Source organism: Salvia splendens, chromosome 4 (assembly GCF_004379255.2).
Source record: "Salvia splendens isolate huo1 chromosome 4, SspV2, whole genome shotgun sequence".
Classification (NCBI taxonomy): domain Eukaryota; kingdom Viridiplantae; phylum Streptophyta; class Magnoliopsida; order Lamiales; family Lamiaceae; genus Salvia; species Salvia splendens.
The window spans coordinates 34842420-34860655 of record NC_056035.1 but is presented as its reverse complement, the minus strand read 5'-3'; the positions used below and the strand labels follow the sequence as shown (position 1 = coordinate 34860655).

General features: G+C 37.6%; 2 protein-coding genes and 1 long non-coding RNA gene across 3 annotated transcripts; 1 reads left to right on the top strand and 2 right to left on the bottom strand.

Annotated features, from left to right (window-relative positions):
- Nucleotides 1-6380: 6380 nt before the first annotated feature.
- On the bottom strand, nt 6381-6990 carry LOC121801044. Its single transcript, XM_042200515.1, has 2 exons — nt 6791-6990; nt 6381-6675 (listed from the first exon to the last, which is right to left on the bottom strand). The coding sequence occupies exons 1-2, from the start codon at nt 6961-6963 to the stop codon at nt 6381-6383; spliced, it is 468 nt and encodes a 155-aa protein (XP_042056449.1). The 5' UTR covers nt 6964-6990.
- A 420-nt stretch (nt 6991-7410) lies between these two features.
- LOC121800546 lies at nt 7411-8026 on the bottom strand. Its single transcript, XR_006050539.1, has 3 exons — nt 7944-8026; nt 7661-7788; nt 7411-7479 (listed from the first exon to the last, which is right to left on the bottom strand). It is a non-coding gene; the product is annotated as an uncharacterized LOC121800546 (long non-coding RNA).
- A 494-nt stretch (nt 8027-8520) lies between these two features.
- LOC121801517 (translationally-controlled tumor protein homolog) lies at nt 8521-10088 on the top strand. Its single transcript, XM_042201024.1, has 5 exons — nt 8521-8607; nt 9108-9181; nt 9258-9386; nt 9469-9626; nt 9852-10088. Exons 1-5 carry the CDS (start codon nt 8580-8582, stop codon nt 9967-9969), a joined length of 507 nt encoding a protein of 168 aa, XP_042056958.1. The 5' UTR covers nt 8521-8579; the 3' UTR covers nt 9970-10088.
- The last annotated feature ends 8148 nt before the right edge of the window (nt 10089-18236 follow it).

Genomic DNA, 18236 nt, shown 5'->3' with positions numbered 1-18236 from the left:
CTTTGAAAAAAAAAACTGTCTGAAGCAATACATCAATCCCACATCTATGAATGAGTTTGTTCTTCATGATTTCTTATTCTTATTTGAGGACAAACAAGAGTCTAAGTTCGGGGGAGTTGACAAACTCGTATTTATAGTGTCGTGATTGGTATGTTGATGTGCCTAATTGTTTAGTTTTTGTGCTCAAAATTGTTATTTCCAGCCAATTCCTCTATGTTTCGGAGTTCACGTGTTTGTTGAGTATTTCAGGCAAAAATAGGCGAAGTTGGAGCAAAAATAGTTCCACCCGGTCGGGTGAGTATAGGTGGCTGAAAAGACACCCGGCCGGGTATCAGAAATAAGCCTGTTGAAGGCCAGAAACTGCCGGTTGAGAGCAACTCGACCGGGTGAATTTCCTTTGTAATAATTCCACCCGGCCGGGTGGAAACTTTATAAGGCGGAGACTCCAGAGAGTTTCACCCGACCGGGTGAATTTGCTGTACAATAATTACACCCGGTCGGGTCCGATGAACTGACAACTTTTTTAGTGTTCAGACGCGATTTTTGCAGGGGAATAAAGAGGCTAGAGCTAGGGCAACTCGATTCATTCTGCCGGAGCCGCGAAAATACGCTTTCTATCTCTCTGAAGAACTCTTGGAAGAAGATTGAAGAGTCAAGCTTCGATTCCTCCGCCAATTGTAATTCGTATCATGGTTTTTCTTGTTTTTCTTAGTTTTTGTCTGATTTCCGCCATGAATATGAGTAACTAAACCCTTCATGTAGAATTCTTGGTGAAGATGCATTGATTCATAGTTTTAATCCAATTGATTTTGTTTTTATGTTGCTCTTGTAATTGTTTGAATTATTCTTGTGCTTTTTCCTATCAATTGCTTGATCACTAATTGGGAGTGTTAGGAGTTCTTAGAGTAATCGGGAGATGAAATATTTAATCTTGAAAGAAGAATAATTCACACCTTAATTCAATAGAACTCGGGAGAGTTGAGATTATGAGTGGGATCTTTAATCTAATCAAACCTTTGGGAGTTAGGTCTAAGATTTAGAAGGGGACTTCACTTATTACACCTAATCTACAGATTTCTCACCTCGGAAGGGGGTTTAATCTACAATTGTGATTGATTCAACAATTCTGGAAACTTTAAATGGTAAATCGGTTTCAATTGGGTTAGGCTATGAGTTGTGCATCGGATCCTTGAATTCTGCATATTTCTCTATCATCTACACAACTTGCTTTATCGCTCTCTTGTTATTTGTTCTATTTTCTTCTCTGAATTTACATGCTTTTAGTAGTTGTTAGTTTCAAAGCCAAATTTCCTGATTGTGTGGATAGTAGTTGAAATTTGTTCGTGGTACTTAGGTTTACACTTAATTGTCTCTGTGTGATACGATATACTCTTGCTTGCTATTAGCTACGATAACCCCGTACACTTACGGGTATTATTTGGGTAAAATAAAGTTGAGTCATGGGCTAAAATATCAGCAGCCTACAAGGCTTTTTGCCAGGAGGAGAGGCCACACAGTGGGGAGGAGTGCCTAAAAGGGTGGGACCGAATCATGGCTGCGGTCTCCCGATATTCGGGCTTGTACAGCAACGCCCTCCGCATGCAGACCAGTGGCCAAACTGACGAGGACTGCAGGAGGATAGCGGAGAAAGCCTTCCCCGTGCCCGGGCTTTATAAGGAGTTCACCTACTGGAACTGCTATGAGGTGTTGATGGACTCCGAGAAGTTTAGGGCAGGTGTCGAAGCTGGCTGGCTGGCCGAAGAAGCAGCGACTGAACTATACCGGTGATTACAGCGGCAGCAGCGGCGGTTCCCACGACCTCCCCGAGGATGTTCAGGAGTTTCCGTCCCCTCCCGCGTTTACTCGCCGCACTCGTCCGGCTGGTCAAAGGCGGGCGCAGCGGGCTCGCCAGGGGTCCCAAGAGGTCCAGTCGGCATCCCCCCTGTTGGCAAGTCGATAGCCGAGCTCGCCTTCTTCGCGCGTCAACAAACGCGGGCTCAGATGTACAAGATCTTAGATGATTGGAAGGCGGCAACTGACCCGTGGAGAAGAGGTTTCTTCACTCAATGCTCGAGAGTATGCGGATCGATTTGGATGCCACCGCGGCACAGTTGGGGGGCTCAGACGCGGGCGGCCACGACAGCGACAACGGCGACGGCGACGACCACGACGAGTGAAGCGGGGGCTCGTGCGTGGAAGAGGGTTTTTTTTAAATTAATGTAATTTTTTTTAATTAATGTACTTTTTTAAAATTTAAATGTTATTATTGAATTTTCCCATATCTGTATCGTAAATTTAATTTCGTATTTTGTGTGATTGGTAAATATTTATTTTTTATAATTTTGTTTATTGTGGATAGTCTATTGCTAGCCTATTGCTTGTCCTGATGATGTGGCAGGAGGAGTTGTGTCTAGCCTATGGCTGGCCTATGGCTTGTCCAGAACCATTGGAGATGGCAAGAGCACAACACCCACAGTTGTGCTCTTCCGCAAGGACGAGCACAAAGGTCCCATCATTCTATTATTCAATTTAAATAAAAACATTTCCATAATATTAAAATTTATTAAAAAAATCAAAATAATATTACAAATTACAAATAAAATAAATAAGACATAATTAAAATCTTAAAAAATAAAGATTACATAATTAAAATCCTAAAAATTAAAAATTACATAATTAAAATACTAAAAATTAAAAATTACATAATTAAAGCTAAAAATATCTCCGTGGAAGACTATTCATCCGGCGGCACTACCCCCAATTATTTTTGGATGCCCAATATCATGGTCTTGTGCGATCGAAGTTGCGCGGGGGTCATAGTTGACATATCGGCCATATTGAGTTGGGCCAAAATCCCCCACAACAAGTTGGTGGGGGGTGGAGGTGGCGCATAGGGAACAAGAACGGGAGCGGGTTCGGGAGCATCGCCGGATGGAGTCACGGCGCGACGGCGGTTGGCTGCCGTCTTCTTCCTTCCTTGCGGTCGGCGTTGGGAACCGCTCGGGCCGGCTTCGGGGCTACCCAAGTTAGCTCCAGCGAGTTGGCTAACCACGTCTTCGGAGCCGGCGTCAGATAGGGATACCGATCTTGACCGTTTGGAGGAGCCGCTAGAGGAGGATGTTACGCCTCCCCTATACTTCGGATGCGACTGCGTCTCCTGTCAAATGTTGAGGTACTCGAACGGCTTGTAGTTCATGGATTGGTAGGTGTTCATCGCGGCAGTGATGACGTCGACCTCGCTCCGGCCGCTCCCCTCCGACCGCTCTTCCTGGAGGTAATACCCCTGGAACTTTTGGATCTCTTCGTTGGCTCGATAGATGGCGTTGCGCACCATACTCTCGTTGCACTCGATTGTTCCCGCCGGCCGGTTTTCATTGTACCGGCGACAGATGCGCCACCTATAGTGATCGCCGGATTGGTTCGTGCCAACCTCCGGATCTTCGGAGATTTACAAGAACGCCTTGAACAATTGCTCCATCTCCGCTGGAGTGTACGGTGTGCGGACACCGCGAGTAGGAGGAGTCGGAGTTTGGGAGGGGCCGGTCGATCTCGCTCTAGGCTTGGGTGTCCACCCGTATTGCCCTTCGGGGGCATCTTGGTCGTCGATCGGGTAAGGCCGGTAGCCACCCGGAACGCCCGAACTTTGGGTTTGAGGAGGGACCGAATATTCCGTTTCCGGACTAGGAAACGGTTGTGAACCGAACCAATCGGGGTTCCAACCGTGGGAGCCCGGGGGGTGATCGTCGTGGCCGGACATTGTTATGTTGTAGGAGTGGAAGAAAGATTGAGAATGAAGATGAGAGAATGTAGATGAGAATGGAAATGAGAGAATGTAGATGAGAATTGTGTAGTGTAGTGTGAATTTTTGGGTGTGATAGTGAGGGTATTTATAGATGAAAATGTGTATTTTTGGGGGGGAGTGAAAAAAAAATGAAAGTGGTTAGAAAACGGATATATTTTTTTGGGAAGTGGAAAATATTTTTTTTATTTTTAATCAGTTTTTTTAATTAAAAACCGTTTTTTTTTTAAATATTCAAATGCAACGGCTATGCCGTTGCCCAATTAGCGCCTGCTACGCCACCTGCTCGCTGGCACGGACGTGCTCGATGCATCGAGCAGCGGCGCGCGCGTAGTGGCGGACAGCATCTCCGTGCTTTGATACGGACGGACGGACAGTGTCTCCTGCTCACATTTGTGGATGCTCTGACACCTATTATCTCTTCTTGAATGTGGGAACCAAAATGGAAGAAAATGGGGTTATTCGGGAATGTGCGTCAGACGTCAGTGTTGAATGGCTGATCAGTACATTAATTGTAGTTGGTACCAATATCCATTGAAAATCCAGTACTGATTCCGCAATAATTATTCTAGCGAATATTTTGTTACAACTTACAACTTATAGTGTCGGATTTTATTTGCTAGTAAAACCCTATTGTTAAAGGTCGCATACAAAACATTTTAGCCATATTACTAAACTTTCTAAGGTTAAATTTTTTCGATTTTTGAAGTATGATTTTTCTCTCAACTCAAAACAAAAATCTTAGTCTGAATTCAAATCTTGGACTCGAAATTACATGGATTAATATGTTTTTCGTATAAAAATCCCAAAGCCAATTTTGTGTATGAAAGGCCAGTGGATATATTATGGAGTCCATGGTTGATGCTTCAATATATAACTATAAAATTTCAGTAGCTATGCATGCATGCACTCATGGACATCTCAAATTCTCTCTATGAGAGCATCTCCAATGGCATAGGATATCCAATAGCCCTCACATAGTCTTCTCACTGCCACATCATCAGCACTAAAATCTTCCTGCCACACATCATCTGGACATGCAACTGGATATCCAATAGCCCTCACCTAGCCTTCCACATCACTAACAATTGTAGCAACATACAGAATTTAATTTACGAGACAAATACAGGAAAATTGAATAATACTATTAAAGTTTAAAAATGTACAATAATTTTAAAAAATGTACATTAAAAAAAAATACATGCAATTAAATTAAAAACTAACGCCTTGCAATCCTCCGCGCCCACAACTCTTCAATTAAATCCTTTTGGAGTCGAATATGAGCATCCGTCTGACGCATGTCGGCATTTGCTTGGAGGAGGGCTTCTTCATCGTGAGGTACCCCACCTCGTACGTTGGCGGCGGCGACGCCGTGGCTTGGACCGGCTTCATTATCGTCGTTGGCCCAATCAGTCAGTTGTACACCTTCATCTTCGACAATCATGTTATAGATGATAATACAGACGTACATTATATCAGCAATGCAGTCGACATGCCATAAACGCGTTGGTCCCTTGACTGCAGCCCATCGAGCCTGAAGCACACCAAATGCGCGCTCCACGTCCTTTCGCGCCGACTCCTGCCGCGTCGCAAAGTAGGCCTTCTTCGCATCTGATGCGCACCGGATCGTCTTCACAAAGACGGGCCACCTAGGGTATATTCCATCTACCAAGTAGTAGCTCATATCATGCTGGTTGCCGTTGGCGACAAAACTGATGGCCGGACCGACGCCCTGACACTGCTCGTTGAAAAGGGGCGACGAGTTGAGCACGTTTAGGTCGTTGTTCGAACCGGCTATCCCAAAGGGTATATCCCACCTAGGGTATATCTCATACGCTCGTACTCATCAGCATCCCCACCACTACCACCACCACAGCCACCGGCATTACTCATTTATTGTTGTTGATCTTGTACAAAAATTAAGATAGAGAGAGTACTCGTTAAAACAAGCGGTGCGAATGAAAATGACGTCCAAAGCGCGTATATATAGTGTTTCGGAAAATAAAAAAAAATTAAAAATCTGACGCCGATCCAGGGCCTACAATGGCGCCGTGAGGATCGGCGTCAGCCCAAGAATCGGCGTGGGCACGCCGATTTTGACGCCGATTTCGACGACGCCGCTCGCAATGGTTCGGCGTCAGCACCGGCGTCCGTGAAAAATCGGCGTGCCGGTGCCGACGCCGCCATTGGAGATGCCGTGAAGAGCTAAAACTGAGACCGTCTTGAGCTTCAAACCAATGTCTACGAGGTAAACGCACTCCACAAAATATAGGAGCTATCGATAGTTCTAACTTAAATTTCTTATCCAAATTACATGGATTGCAAATTTATACACATATCAATATATGTATGTACTTTGAAAATCTTCGACAAATCACAAACTAAATGTGCTAAGCACTAGACACAAACAAAGGCATTAATTATCAATATAATTTTGCACATTATGAACAAAAAAAACAAAAGTATTTTATAATGTTAGAAATAGTCATGATAAAAAAAAGAAGTAAACAAGATAAAATGTAATGTTACATGCTAACTACAAATTTCGTTTTTGTTTAATGGTACAAACCCAATAACTAATCTAAGAGTACCTGAAACCTAAATTTGTTCCATGACCCGAGCGATCCTCATGCCTTCCATTTTGCTCCTCTTGGGATCGATCTTCACTCGGGTTTGTCGTAAGTGTAAGCTCTAAAGACGGGCCGTTATATGACCCGTTAGACGGGAGTGAATTGTATCCCGTCCTATTTGTGCTTGCGGATGTAATTTCTTCACGTCTTCGGTACCTTGACTCAGTATTCACCATTGTTGAAATAGGTGGATTGTAATGGAATCTAGTACGACGATATTGTGCCATCACTTCTCCACCATTTGTCCTAAATGAAAGTTTAATGAATAATAGTAGTTCAGATTATGAACTAAAACTACATTGGGTAAGATAACATGGGAAATGTAGGATGCAATAGAAAACAATTACTACTATAGAAATACCTCGAGATTGATGGGTCCAGCCTTATTTGTTGAGTGGAGTTGGAACCATAATCCCTCAACAATGTGTCAGCACTTAAAGGATCGTTGGTCCAAGTATTGGCCAAAATGTTGGCTCCATAATTTGGAGGATGCACTACATTGTTGTGGTTGTAATGCACTATTGGGGCTATCATCGCTAATCTTCTACGTTCTTCGACACCAATTTCACCCCTATATTATTTTTAAAATAAAATATTTCTTAATACGATTTTTTATATTAGGATTGTAAGACAAATATTTGCATTTTGATACATGAATACATTGTTTTAAACCAGTTATATTATATTCAATGAAATAGTCACAAATAAAATATAGGAGCTCAAGTACAAATCATCATAAGTTTAAGAATGATAAGCACAATTTTTAAATTAAATATAAACATAATAATAATTTTGAAAAAAAATTATATTTTGAGAATTTTGTAAATTGATTTAGTTACAATTTATTCCATTAATTTTTTCAACATGTCCACTCGTAATCCTATGTATTAGTATATGACAAAAAAATTGAGATATCAGAAACTATGAAAAGAAAATATACAAAAAAAATAAAGATTAAAAGGTAAAATGTGTTACAACTTGCCTGGAAGACTGCAGATAACCACCCCTTCCACCAAGTCCATGTGTGTATATGTGGAGTTCAAGACGGCGCTGAAAATGAAATAATTAGGGAATTAATCAATTTCATAAACTATAAATTGGATACATAATGCATTTGTCATAATTAGGATTCATTAATCTATAATCAGAGTCATTTAATAAATTTAGAATGTAATTAAAACAGATACACCTTGCTTATTTGTATTTGTATTTGTATTTGTATTTATTTTACCACGTGCACTAAATAGTCGTCGTCTTCCTCCATTTCCTCATCTGGAATTAGCCATTCACCATTTTCCACCACCCTACAGTTTGGGCATTTCATTTCGCTTCTGTAATTGAATTCCGAACCGATACAATCTACAACCAATTTTTTTTTAGAAATTCATATAGTTTTGGATCTTGATAGTTTAATAGAACCAAATTAACATGAAGAAAGAGCAAATAAAACAGAGTAAAAATAGTGAAGAATAAATTTATGATATGAAGAAAATTCAGAAAATATATATACGCACCTAAGTGAAAGAGATGGCCGCAGATCAGCTCAGCTTTTCCTCTACTGTTATCATCCACAACTGTGTTTAAACATATGCTGCATAACCGCGAACTCATCTCTCTCTCTCTAATAAAAATGAGAAATAAAAAAAAAAATAGGGTGGAATAGTGTATATATAGAGCCAAGAAATGCTTTCCTTCTTCTCAAATATTTGAATTAATTCAAATAATTATATGGTAAGCTCTACATCTGTGAAACACTATTTCTCACCATCACGGCATTAATGCGAAATTTATAGTGTTTCTCCTATAATAAATTTCAAAGAGAACCAGCCAAGTAACAGCCAAATCTCATCACAATAAATATTATTTTCCTACAATAGATTTTGAGTTTGTGTCAATAATTAGAAATCTGATTCCACAATAAATATAATTTTCCACCTATGTGAATTAGTATGTCTTTGAATAAGAATTTATCGTAACGTTATATTCCGGCCCATTATATAAAAGGCCCAAGCCTGATAGTGAAGTTAGGAAACGGGGCAGAATTGTAAATACACTATAAAGAATTCGTGTATATATACCTACTCTCTCTCTAAAAACAATTCTCTTTTCCTCTTGCTAAATCTTGATTCAGGGCTGAAAATTGTGCAATCATGCTGGTCTATCAAGATTTACTCACCGGTAAAATTGTATTTATTTAGTTTTAAATTTGAACTTGAGTTTGTCTATGTTATTGTATAGATCTACTCGGCACTGTTATCTTGTTTCGTAGTGAGTTTTGATTGGTGCTTTAAATTGAATTCGTTGTTGGGCGATAGATCTGTTTCTGATTGAATTTAATTTTGGTTTAAGGTTTTTATAGTAAAGATTAGACCTTTCTACCTCAAGGTTTAACATTTACGCCTTTCTATTATTTGCTCTGAGATTTGTTTATATCTTGAGGTTTAATATCTTAGGATTAGATATTCACCGCGTTTAATTGATGATTCAAGAGCTTCCAAAGATTTAGTTTTGCCATTGTTACTGCTATCATTTAGATTATTAAGATTTATTTTACTTACATAGTATGCATTTTTAACTAAGGCTAATTGTTTACCTTGTGTTTGTGTTTGATGAATTTGAGTTGGATATGTTGTTGCTTTAGTATATTTGGTTTGTTAAATATGCTATGTTATTTGTAGGTGATGAACTCCTCTCTGACTCTTTCCCATACAAGGAAATCGAGAATGGTTGTTTGTGGGAAGTCGAAGGAAAGGTATACCTTATTTACTTTGCGATGATTTACTTGTTAGTTTAGTCTAATCTCTATTTTGATTAATTTTATACTCCAGTGGGTAGTCACTGGAGCCGTTGATGTTGACATTGGGGCAAACCCTTCTGCCGAAGGTGGTGGCGAAGATGAAGGTGTTGATGACCAAGCTGTGAAAGTGGTCGACATTGTTGACACATTCAGGCTGCAGGTTCACCTTTGTAGTTTTTTAAACGTGATTGACAATAATTTTTCGGATTTCATAGTCCTAGTCCTGACAATATTTTCTATAGGAGCAACCTCCGTTTGACAAGAAGCAATTCATTGGGTACATCAAGAAGTACATCAAAACGTTGACCCCTAAGCTCGATGCAGAGAAGCAAGAAGAGTTCAAAAAGTCCATTGAGGGTGCAACCAAGTATCTTGTCTCCAAACTCAAAGATCTTCAATTGTATGTATTCTCTCTCTATCTCTTGCTTATAACATCGGAATTACTATGCCATGTTTATGTCTAGGTACACATATATAAAGAATGAATGATAAGGGCTTGGTCTTCTACTTATGAACCAAAATTTATGTCTTGATTTATGCTAAGATTGCAATTTCAGTGCGTATATTTTGCTTGAGTGAATATGCTAGAATGAATACCTAATGTAAGTTTTTTCTATTGTCTTAGTTTTGTCGGAGAGAGCATGCACGACGATAGCTCCTTGGTGTTTGCTTACTACAAGGAAGGTGCTACTGATCCAACATTTTTGTACTTCGCCCATGGTTTGAAAGAAATCAAGTGTTGAGTGTTTCTTATAGCCAATATTTTTATGTTGTTGTGCTCCTATCTGTACTCGTTTAGACACCAAAGTTCGTGTGGACTTTAAATTTAGATTATCAATATGGTATTGCAGTTTTGTTGACATGATTTATTGCTTATTTTAAGTTTATCTTTAACTTGTTATGATTTGAAAATTGTGTTTTAGAATGTGAGCATCTTTGCAGCATATGCTTATGATTCTCTTTAGTCTTCTGAAGGCATCTTTCTTTTTCTTATTGTCATGGCATAAAGATTCTTTACCAAACTTTTATTTTTAGCATAAAGTTTACTTTTCTTATTCTAGAGATTGTTTTACTTATAAAGGAGTATTTTATAATTTGCTTTCCTTTAAAAAATATTTGGATATGATCGATTAATTAATTTCTAAGACAATTATTTGTATTATGGCTTTATTTGATACTCTCCACGTTCTATAAAAGTATGTGCACTTTCAATTTTCGTCCCACCCATAAAAATATATACATTCCATTTCTGAAAAATTATCCAAATTTATTATTCTTATACATTAACTTATTTACAACTTGTACCATTATTAAATATTATTCTCTCCGTCCCTGAAAATTTGTCACATTTTATTTTATGCACTTATTTTGAAAAAATAATAATAAATAATTAAAGTGAAGATATGATAAAATAAGATAGAAAATAATGTAGATAAGAGTATTCTTTATATTATTCTCTCTTACTTTACTCTCTCAACTTTAACAATTTATTATCATTTTTTCAAAACGAGTGCAGAAAATGAAATGTGACGAATTTTCAGGGATGAATGGAGTACTAATAATATGGGTTTTACTAACACTATTTAACTACCTTACTCCTCCTTTCTCTTACTATACTAATTTTGTTTTAATTCTCATATTATATCAGTTGCTCATATTTTTATGGGACGAGAGGAAGTAGTATTATAGCATTAAGATAAGTTCGTAATCATGGAATGTGTATATATTTGCAGTTTTGTTTATATATTAGATTTGACTTTCACGTTCTACTCTTGGATGGTTGGATTATTTTAATCAGTTTGTTAACATGGTTTACTTCCAAATGTAGCAAATGTAATATTTGCAGTATGATGCACCTTGACAATATAAAAGGTTGAATCATGAGTGTCACTAAATTGTACTACTAACACATAATTATACATAATTGGTCCCCAATTATTTGAATATCAACTGAAAATATGTCTCGGAATTATAACACTTGATTGTTAATTAAAATTAAATACTTCATATAGAAAAATAAAGTTAGCATTCCCCATATGTACAGACAATTTATAAAAATAAAACTATCACTATGTAAACCTTTTATACAAAATACCCATTTACAGATGCAAAATTTCTTGATGGAAGCCGACATTGGATGACATTACTGAGTTTAGCATCTACTAAAATCTAATCATTTCAAAACATATCCTATACAAATCAATCAATCTAATCGTAGAAATGTGAAAGTGAAATAATAAGTCAAGTAACTTAAATTAAACACTAATGACCTATTAATTACAAATCCACATGGTTTTGGTTAGATTTGTAAGTCTATCCATATCAATCAAAGTTAAATGTCCAGTTAGAAAACTACATTTTCTTGAAATATTAAAGTAATGAAGTACTCGAATAAACTAAATTCAGATCAATTACATATAAAAATGTGATAAAAAATACTATTGATTTCAAAAACAAAATACTATGAAATTGATGACGAGAATGTAAATTAATATCGAAGGGCACTCCAAGGGACAAATCAAGTGATGCAATGCCAGGGACTAATTTTATATTCAAAATACTATACTTTTAATACCTAGATACTTAAAGTTAAAGCAATATTTTATTTAAATAAAAAAAGATGTTTACCGCAAGGCATGAGAGGTTGGGCTGCATGCATCTGACATGGTCATATCAACTTAAATTTTTCTATAATTCAAAATCAATATTTTTTTCTCTATATTTTGAAAGTTAATAGCTTAACTTAAATAAAAATGAGAAGAACATAGAAAAAAAAGAGTTTATATAATTAAACCATGAATTCACATAATAAAATGATAAATTCACATGCTAAACCTTCACGAGGAGAAAATGATTTCTAAATTCGATTTTAGTCAAGATCTTAGTCAAATATATATTTATATACACACAGACACCCACTGCACGAATGATTTAAATTTTGTTGGGCTCGGAACAAAGGGGAATGGGGTCCGATTTGTTTTCTTCAATATTGTTGATTTTAATTTGTACAAGTCAGAAAAAAATACTGATCGTTTGTGATTATTTGCAGTACATGTCCTTACTAGTTATACGAGTATAATGCACCAGAATGTACAAATTTATCGCAACATATAATTTGTACATACAATTATAGTAGGTATTGCTCCCTCTATTCCATAGTAAAGTCATTTTGCTATTTTAATACTCCCTCCGTCCCAAGCTACTCGCACTTATTTCCTTTTTGGGCGTCCCAAGTTACTTGCACTCTTTCTAATTTTAGTAAAAATTTCCACCTACAGCCGTCATTTTTGACTTTCCTATACACTCATTCCTTAATCTCCGTGCCGAAAAGGAAAGGAGCGAGTAGCCCGGGACGGAGGGAGTACGTTTCATAGTAGTGCAGTCATTTCCCTTTTTAGTAAAAGTCAACACATTTCTGATCACTTACTTTATCCTTAATCTTTTTATTTAATACATTATACACCTTTTACTTAATTTCCGTGCTGGAAAATAATATCTCCACTACTATAGAATAGAGGGGGTATGTTTTATAAAATATTTGTAAATTGTTGAAGATATCGAAGTTGAACTTCTTTCTTGATAGAACTTATTTTCCACTGTTTGATTTCCTTGTAACATTTACTCTAGGCCAGACAAAAATAGAAAGTTAGTATGGATCAGCAGAGAATCCTCTACTGAGTCAAACTGGAGATATTTCAGAATATGAGTCTCAATTGTGTGATTATTTTTCTGAGTTTAGGTCTAAATTAGAGAGGGTAATTTGATCAAAAAAGAGAAAAGAAAAAGGGAAAGAAAAAGAAGGTAAAAATATCTTGTTCTAAAAAATTCGCATGTCTCGGTCTCATATTTCAAAAGATAATGAGAATGAGGCCGCACTCAAATTAAGAGGGAGTGTTAGAGCATCTCCAAGTGAGAGGGTAAATGGAGAGGTAAAGAAAATAACTATCATATTTAACTCTTCTTCATAAAATTTCATGTTCCAATAGAAAGGGTATTTGAGAAGGTATTATACCTTCTTTCATTTTGAGAAGATATCTTTACCTCTTCTTGATAGAAAAGATAAAAAGTTAGTTATTTTATTTACCTTTTTAATTTACTTTCTTTCCTTGGAGTCCATTATTTTTAAGAAGGTGTAATAACCTTTTTGAGAAGGTAAATGAGAAATATACATTCTTAATATACCTTTCCCCCTTGAGATACTCTTAGAGACTCCTCGAGAAAGATGTGAGACACTGAGAGCACCAAAGCCGTTGGTTAAAGCGCTTATCTTTGGGTCGGAGTGCGGGTCTCAACCCATAGGGGCATCAGGGTTTGGGTTGGGTGGGCTTTCACTAAGGAAATTAGGCCCTTAAACACTCAAGCCATATTATATAAACTCAAAAAATATTCAGCTCGTAATTAATTATGCAAGATGTCGTATTTAGGGCTGGCAAATCGTGCGGATTGGGTCGTTATCGGGTCAACCTGATAATGACCCAACCTAATAAGGCCTAACCTGAACCCGACCTGTTAAGGAAACTGTAAATCCGAACACGAACCCGACCTGCTATCTTCAAATCCAAACACGACCCGCACCCGACACGAAACCGTTATCGACACGATATAATATGGGTCGACACGACACGATAACAACCCGAACCTGATATTACACGATTAAAACCTAATATTACACGATTAAACCTTAATTTTTAACCTAATTTACACAATTAAAATTCGTTTTATACTATTTAAACCTAATTTATAAGAAATTAAAAAATTAAAGTAATATATATATTTTTAAATAATAATAAAAATAATAATATTATTTCTTAATGGGTTACCCGTATCCGACCTGCATCCGACCCGAACCCAACCCGAAATTATCGAGTTCTTAATGGGCCAACCCGATAAGGACACGGATCCAATAAGACTTGACCCAACCCGATAATTTCGTGCCGATTCGTGTCAGATTATCGTGTCGTGTCGAAAATTGCCAGCCCTAGTCGTATTAAATATAAAGGAAGATTTTGTGCAGATAAAGCGAGTTTTATTGATCTACAGTTAAAATGTTAGTATCTTTTATTATTAGTTTAATAACGTTTGAATTTTTTGTTTTCTCTTACTATATCTTAGAGCATCCACAACCGTGCTCTTGCCAACGAGCACGGTTGTGGGCTCGGCCCCACTTTTTCTGTCTGCTCTTAGGCAAGAGCACAACACCCACAAGCGTGCTCTTCCGCAAGGACGAGCACAAGGGTCTCATCATTCTATTATTCAATTTAAATAAAAACATTTTCATAATATTAAAATTCATTAAAAAAATGAAATAATATTACAAATTACAAATAAAATAAAAATTACATAATTAAAATCCTAAAAAATAAAAATTATATAATTAAAATCCTAAAAATTAAAAATTACATACTTAAACTCCTACAAATTAAAAATTACATAATTAAACTCCTAAAAATTAAAAACTACATAATTAAAGGCTAAAAATACCCCAGTGGAAGACTATTCATCCTGCGGCACTACCCCCAATTGTTTTTGGAGACCCAATATCATGGCCTCATGCGATCGAAGTTGCGCGGGGGCCATAGTTGACCTATCGGCCATATTGAGTTGGGCCAAAATCGCCCACAACGAGTTGGTGGGAGGTGGAGGTGGCGCACAGGGAACGGGAGAGGGTTCGGGAGCATCGCCGGATGGAATCGCGGCGCGACGGCGGTTGGCCGCCGCCTTCTTCCTTCCTTGCGGTCGGCGTTGGGAACCGCTCTGGCCGGCGTCGTGGCTACCCAAGTTAGCTCCGGCAAGTTGGCTAGCCACGTCTTCGGAGCCGGCGTCGGATAGGGATACCGACCTTGACTGTTTGGAGGAGCTGCTAGAGGAGGATTTTACACCGCCCTTATACTTCGGATGCGACCATGTCTTCTGCCAAATGTTGAGGTACTTGAACGGCTTGTATTTCATGGATTGGTAGGTCGACAAGGCGGAACTGATGATGTCGACCTCGCTCCGGCCGCTCCCCGCCGACCGCTCTTCCTGGAGGTAATACCCCTGGAACTCTTGGATTTCTTCGTTGGCTCTGTATATGGTGTTGCGCACCATACTCTCGTTGCGCTAGATTATTCCCGCCGGCCGGTTTTTATTGTACCGGCAACTAGGGATGTCAATTTAGCCCGCAACCCGTGGGCTGACCCGAATAGCCCGCCAAATTTATAGGGTTAGGGCTGAAAATTTCCAGCCCGATAAAATTACAGCCCGATTTGCCCGCACCCGATTAACCCACAACCCGTTAGGGCCAGACCCGAAAACCCGATGGGCTGGCCCGGAAACCCGATAAAATTTATATTGTTCTATTTGTTTGACTCTAATTCGACACTTCATTGATTATTTTATAATACAGATTACTGAAAAAATAACTTTCCATTTTATATATTAAATATATAAATTATATATTAAGTTTTTATTAATATAATAATAGATAAATGAATTAGAAACTTCAAATTCACTAAAAAATATATTTAAATTTCTAAACATGCTTTAAAATTTCTTGATGTTTTATGTTTTATGTTGCATAAATCTCAAATATTAGTATTTGATCATGTTAATATTTGAGTTTACACATATATCTCAAATTTATTATAATTAAATATTTTACATTTTATAAATATAACTAATTTTTGCCATTATTTATTGGATTGATCGCATGTTAATTTTATTGGTAGCAACCCGATTAACCCGATGGGCTAGCCCGAAACCCGAGCTTTTAGGGTTAGGGCTGAACTTTTATAACCCGAAAAAATAACAACCCGATTAGCCCGCACCCGATTGACCCGCAACCCGAATAGGGTTGGCCCGAAACCCGGTGGGCTGGCCCGATTGACATCCCTACCGGCAACAGATGTGCCACCAATAATGATCGCCAGATTGGTTCGTGCCAACCTCCGGATCTTCGGAGATTGACATGAACGCCTTGAACAATTGTTCCATCTCCGTCGGAGTGTACGGTGTGCGGACACCGCGAGTAGGAGGAGTCGGAGTTTGGGAGGGGCCGCTCGACCTCGCTCTAGGCTCGGGTGTCCACCCGTATTGCCCTTCGGGGGCATCTTGGTCGTCGATCGGGTAAGGCCGGTAGCCACCCGGAACTCCCGAACTTTGGGTTTGAGGAGGGGCCGAATATTCTGTTTCCGGACTAGGAAACGGTTGTGAACCGAACCAATCGGGGTTCCAACCGTGGGAGCCGGGGGGTGATCGCCGTGGCCGGACATTGTTATATTGTAGGAGTGGAAGAAAGATTGAGAATGGAGATGAGAGAATGTAGATGAGAATTGTGTAGTGTGGTGTGAATTTTTGGGTGTGAAAGTGAGGGTATTTATAGATGAAAATGTGTATTTTTGGGGGGGAAAATGAAAAAAAAATTAAAAGTGGGTAGAAAACGGATATATTTTTTTTGGGAAGTGGGAAAATATTTTTTTTAATCGGTTTTTTAATTAAAACCCGATTTTTTATTAAAAAAATCAAAATTGCCAACAGCAACGCCTGCCACGTTACCTGCTCGCTGGCACGGACGTGCTCGATGCATCGAGCAGCGCCGTGCCGGTAGCGGACAGCGTCTCCGTGCCGCTAGCACGGACGGACGGACGCCGTCCTGCTCACCGTTGTGCATGCTCTTAATTCTTACCTTCATTCTTGATCAAACAAAACTTATTGACCCTAATGCCTAAACTGTCCAAGAAAAATACAAATGTGACCTATATACATAGCAATATAGCCATGGGCGGACCCATGTAGAAATAGGGTGGGGCTAAAGCCATTAATAAAAATATTTTTTTAACTATTTTCTTTTATAAATTTTTAAAATTTATTCAAGTTTAATATAAATTTTGTATAAAAGCCCTTATAAATGATCTAAAATACCCAAAAATATAACTTTAGAACAACATTTAATAATTATAGTCCCTATTCATATTTTTTTTTGCATCCGCCCCTTAATATAGCAATTAGCAAGTATATCAAATAAAGGACGACTGAAAGTATTTATATACCTACATACGCATGCATTATATTGACGTTAACAAGAATATCATTTAATTAAATGTGTAATAAAATAAATTTTTCATCAAATATCAAGATTGTCACAACTCTTAATATCCCTATTGTATAGGAGTAGAAAAAAAACGAACTAAAATCCATAACATGGGTTCAAACGATATAATATTTTGGTTGGCTGTAGAAATTCATCCAGAAATTGCTAGTTGAAAAACAAACAATAAAAATCATAAGAATTGTGTCCCGAATCCAGTGTAATAATGTGTTGGGCAAGTGAGAGTAATTATCCCACGCAATTGGAAAAGCCAGCATTGTCTGCTCCCACAACTCCAATTTCTTCGATTCTGTGCTGGAAATTATAATTAAATATGGGGACCAAACATTAAATATGTATAGATAATTTGGCCATAGGGTAAATATTTAATATCTAATACTCCTACAATATGTTTTTCGAGATTATTTCTCTACTAACAATACATAGGTACTAGTAATAATTTAGAATCTCCGTGTGTAAATTGAATTTCTGTATTTTATCTATGAAGTCCTTTTATTTTGAAAATTTATAACTTGTCTAAAGATGCAATTAATGGTTCTTTTTATGTTTTTTCCCTTTTTATTTAAAGATAGATGAAAATAATTCCTCATTTACCATGTAGTACTATTCTAAAATCGATTTATGAAGTTTATAAATACAACCAAATTTCTATTGTTGAAGACCCTTTAAATTCAAATTATTATTTGTTTGAGGTAATAATTGAGTAGGACGAAAAAGTTGCCAGAATCAGAAGATTTACAAAGGGAAAGTGAAGTTTGGTTGTATCAATTATGAAAAAAAAATGCTAATTAGTTTGATTCAAGTAGCACCATCTATTTCAATATGATTAGTACTCCTAATCCAACCCAGCAATTTAAAACCATAAAGTTACAATTGGTATCTACAGGTCTAAAAGTCCATATTCGATGCTAAGTTAATGTATAT